Source organism: Carlito syrichta, unplaced genomic scaffold (genome assembly GCF_000164805.1).
Source record: "Carlito syrichta isolate Samal-C Ts95f unplaced genomic scaffold, Tarsius_syrichta-2.0.1 Scaffold311424, whole genome shotgun sequence".
NCBI lineage: Eukaryota > Metazoa > Chordata > Mammalia > Primates > Tarsiidae > Carlito > Carlito syrichta.
Window position 1 is genome coordinate 1 of NW_007255520.1, and position 885 is coordinate 885.

The 885-nt window shown below is 53.0% G+C and overlaps 1 protein-coding gene across 1 annotated transcript in view; it reads right to left on the bottom strand.

Moving 5' to 3' along the window:
- Positions 1-607: 607 nt before the first annotated feature.
- The window catches only part of LOC103271202 (myomegalin-like), an 8,798-nt gene continuing 8,520 nt past the window's right edge, over positions 608-885 (bottom strand). The window contains exon 7 of the mRNA XM_021717877.1: positions 608-869. Within this exon, the coding sequence (XP_021573552.1) occupies positions 608-869 (262 nt within the window). The remainder of the gene's footprint in view (positions 870-885) is intronic.

Below are 885 nucleotides of genomic sequence, written 5' to 3' on the forward strand. Positions count from 1 at the left end.
CCCACGAATGAAAGAAAATGTTTGATGTTCTACAGAGAACTGGAATCCAGGCCTTATATTTTACCAGGAGTACAAGGGCAAGAGTCTTTCTTTCAGGAAAAGCACTGAGCACAAGCACTGTTAACAGTGTTCATTTCTCGCTTACAGATAGCTCCTTTAAGGAGGCAAACCACCTCAGAGGTGGCAGTGGAGCTCAGAGCTCTAACACCATGAAAATGGCACCTCTAAAAATATCAGGCAAGATGAGCAGCATCTGTGGAGACCCACAAATACTTAGGGATCACTCTTTAGGAACTGCAGGTAGCAAGATTGTTGCTGGAGAGATGAGATCTTAAATGAAGAAGTCTCCGGTCTTAAATAATGAGGTCTATCAACAGAGCCACTGAGGAAGAAAAGTCTGTCATAATCTCGCTCTCCCACGGTGGCTCGCCTTGCCTCAAACATATATGCCGGGAGAGGCCAGGGTGACAGAGGTAACTTGTAGGGTCAGGAACAAAGATCCTGATCCATCGGCACCTATGCTTGACACTTGGTCCCAGAGCCGTGTTCAGCCGGCTGCACACCAAGACGGAGCTATAAGGCCTGCTTCCCAAGGTCCCCTCTCGGGCTAGCTAGAGATGGTGCCACTCGGAAAGTGAAGGCTACCTGAGTGACCGGGTGAAGATTTCTTCTCTTCATACTGTGTGAACTCGCTGGCGACGTCCATGTCAGAGCCAGCTTCCAGCTCGTCAGACAGGAAGGAGGTGCTGCTGGGAGAGCGGTGGGAGGCCGACAAGGCCCGGCTGCCGGGGGGCGTGAGGGCCTGGGCGTCCAGCTGGGCCTGCAGGACCTCGATCACCTTCTCCTTCTCTTGCAGCTCCCTGCTGAGCCTGGGGGGGGGGGGGG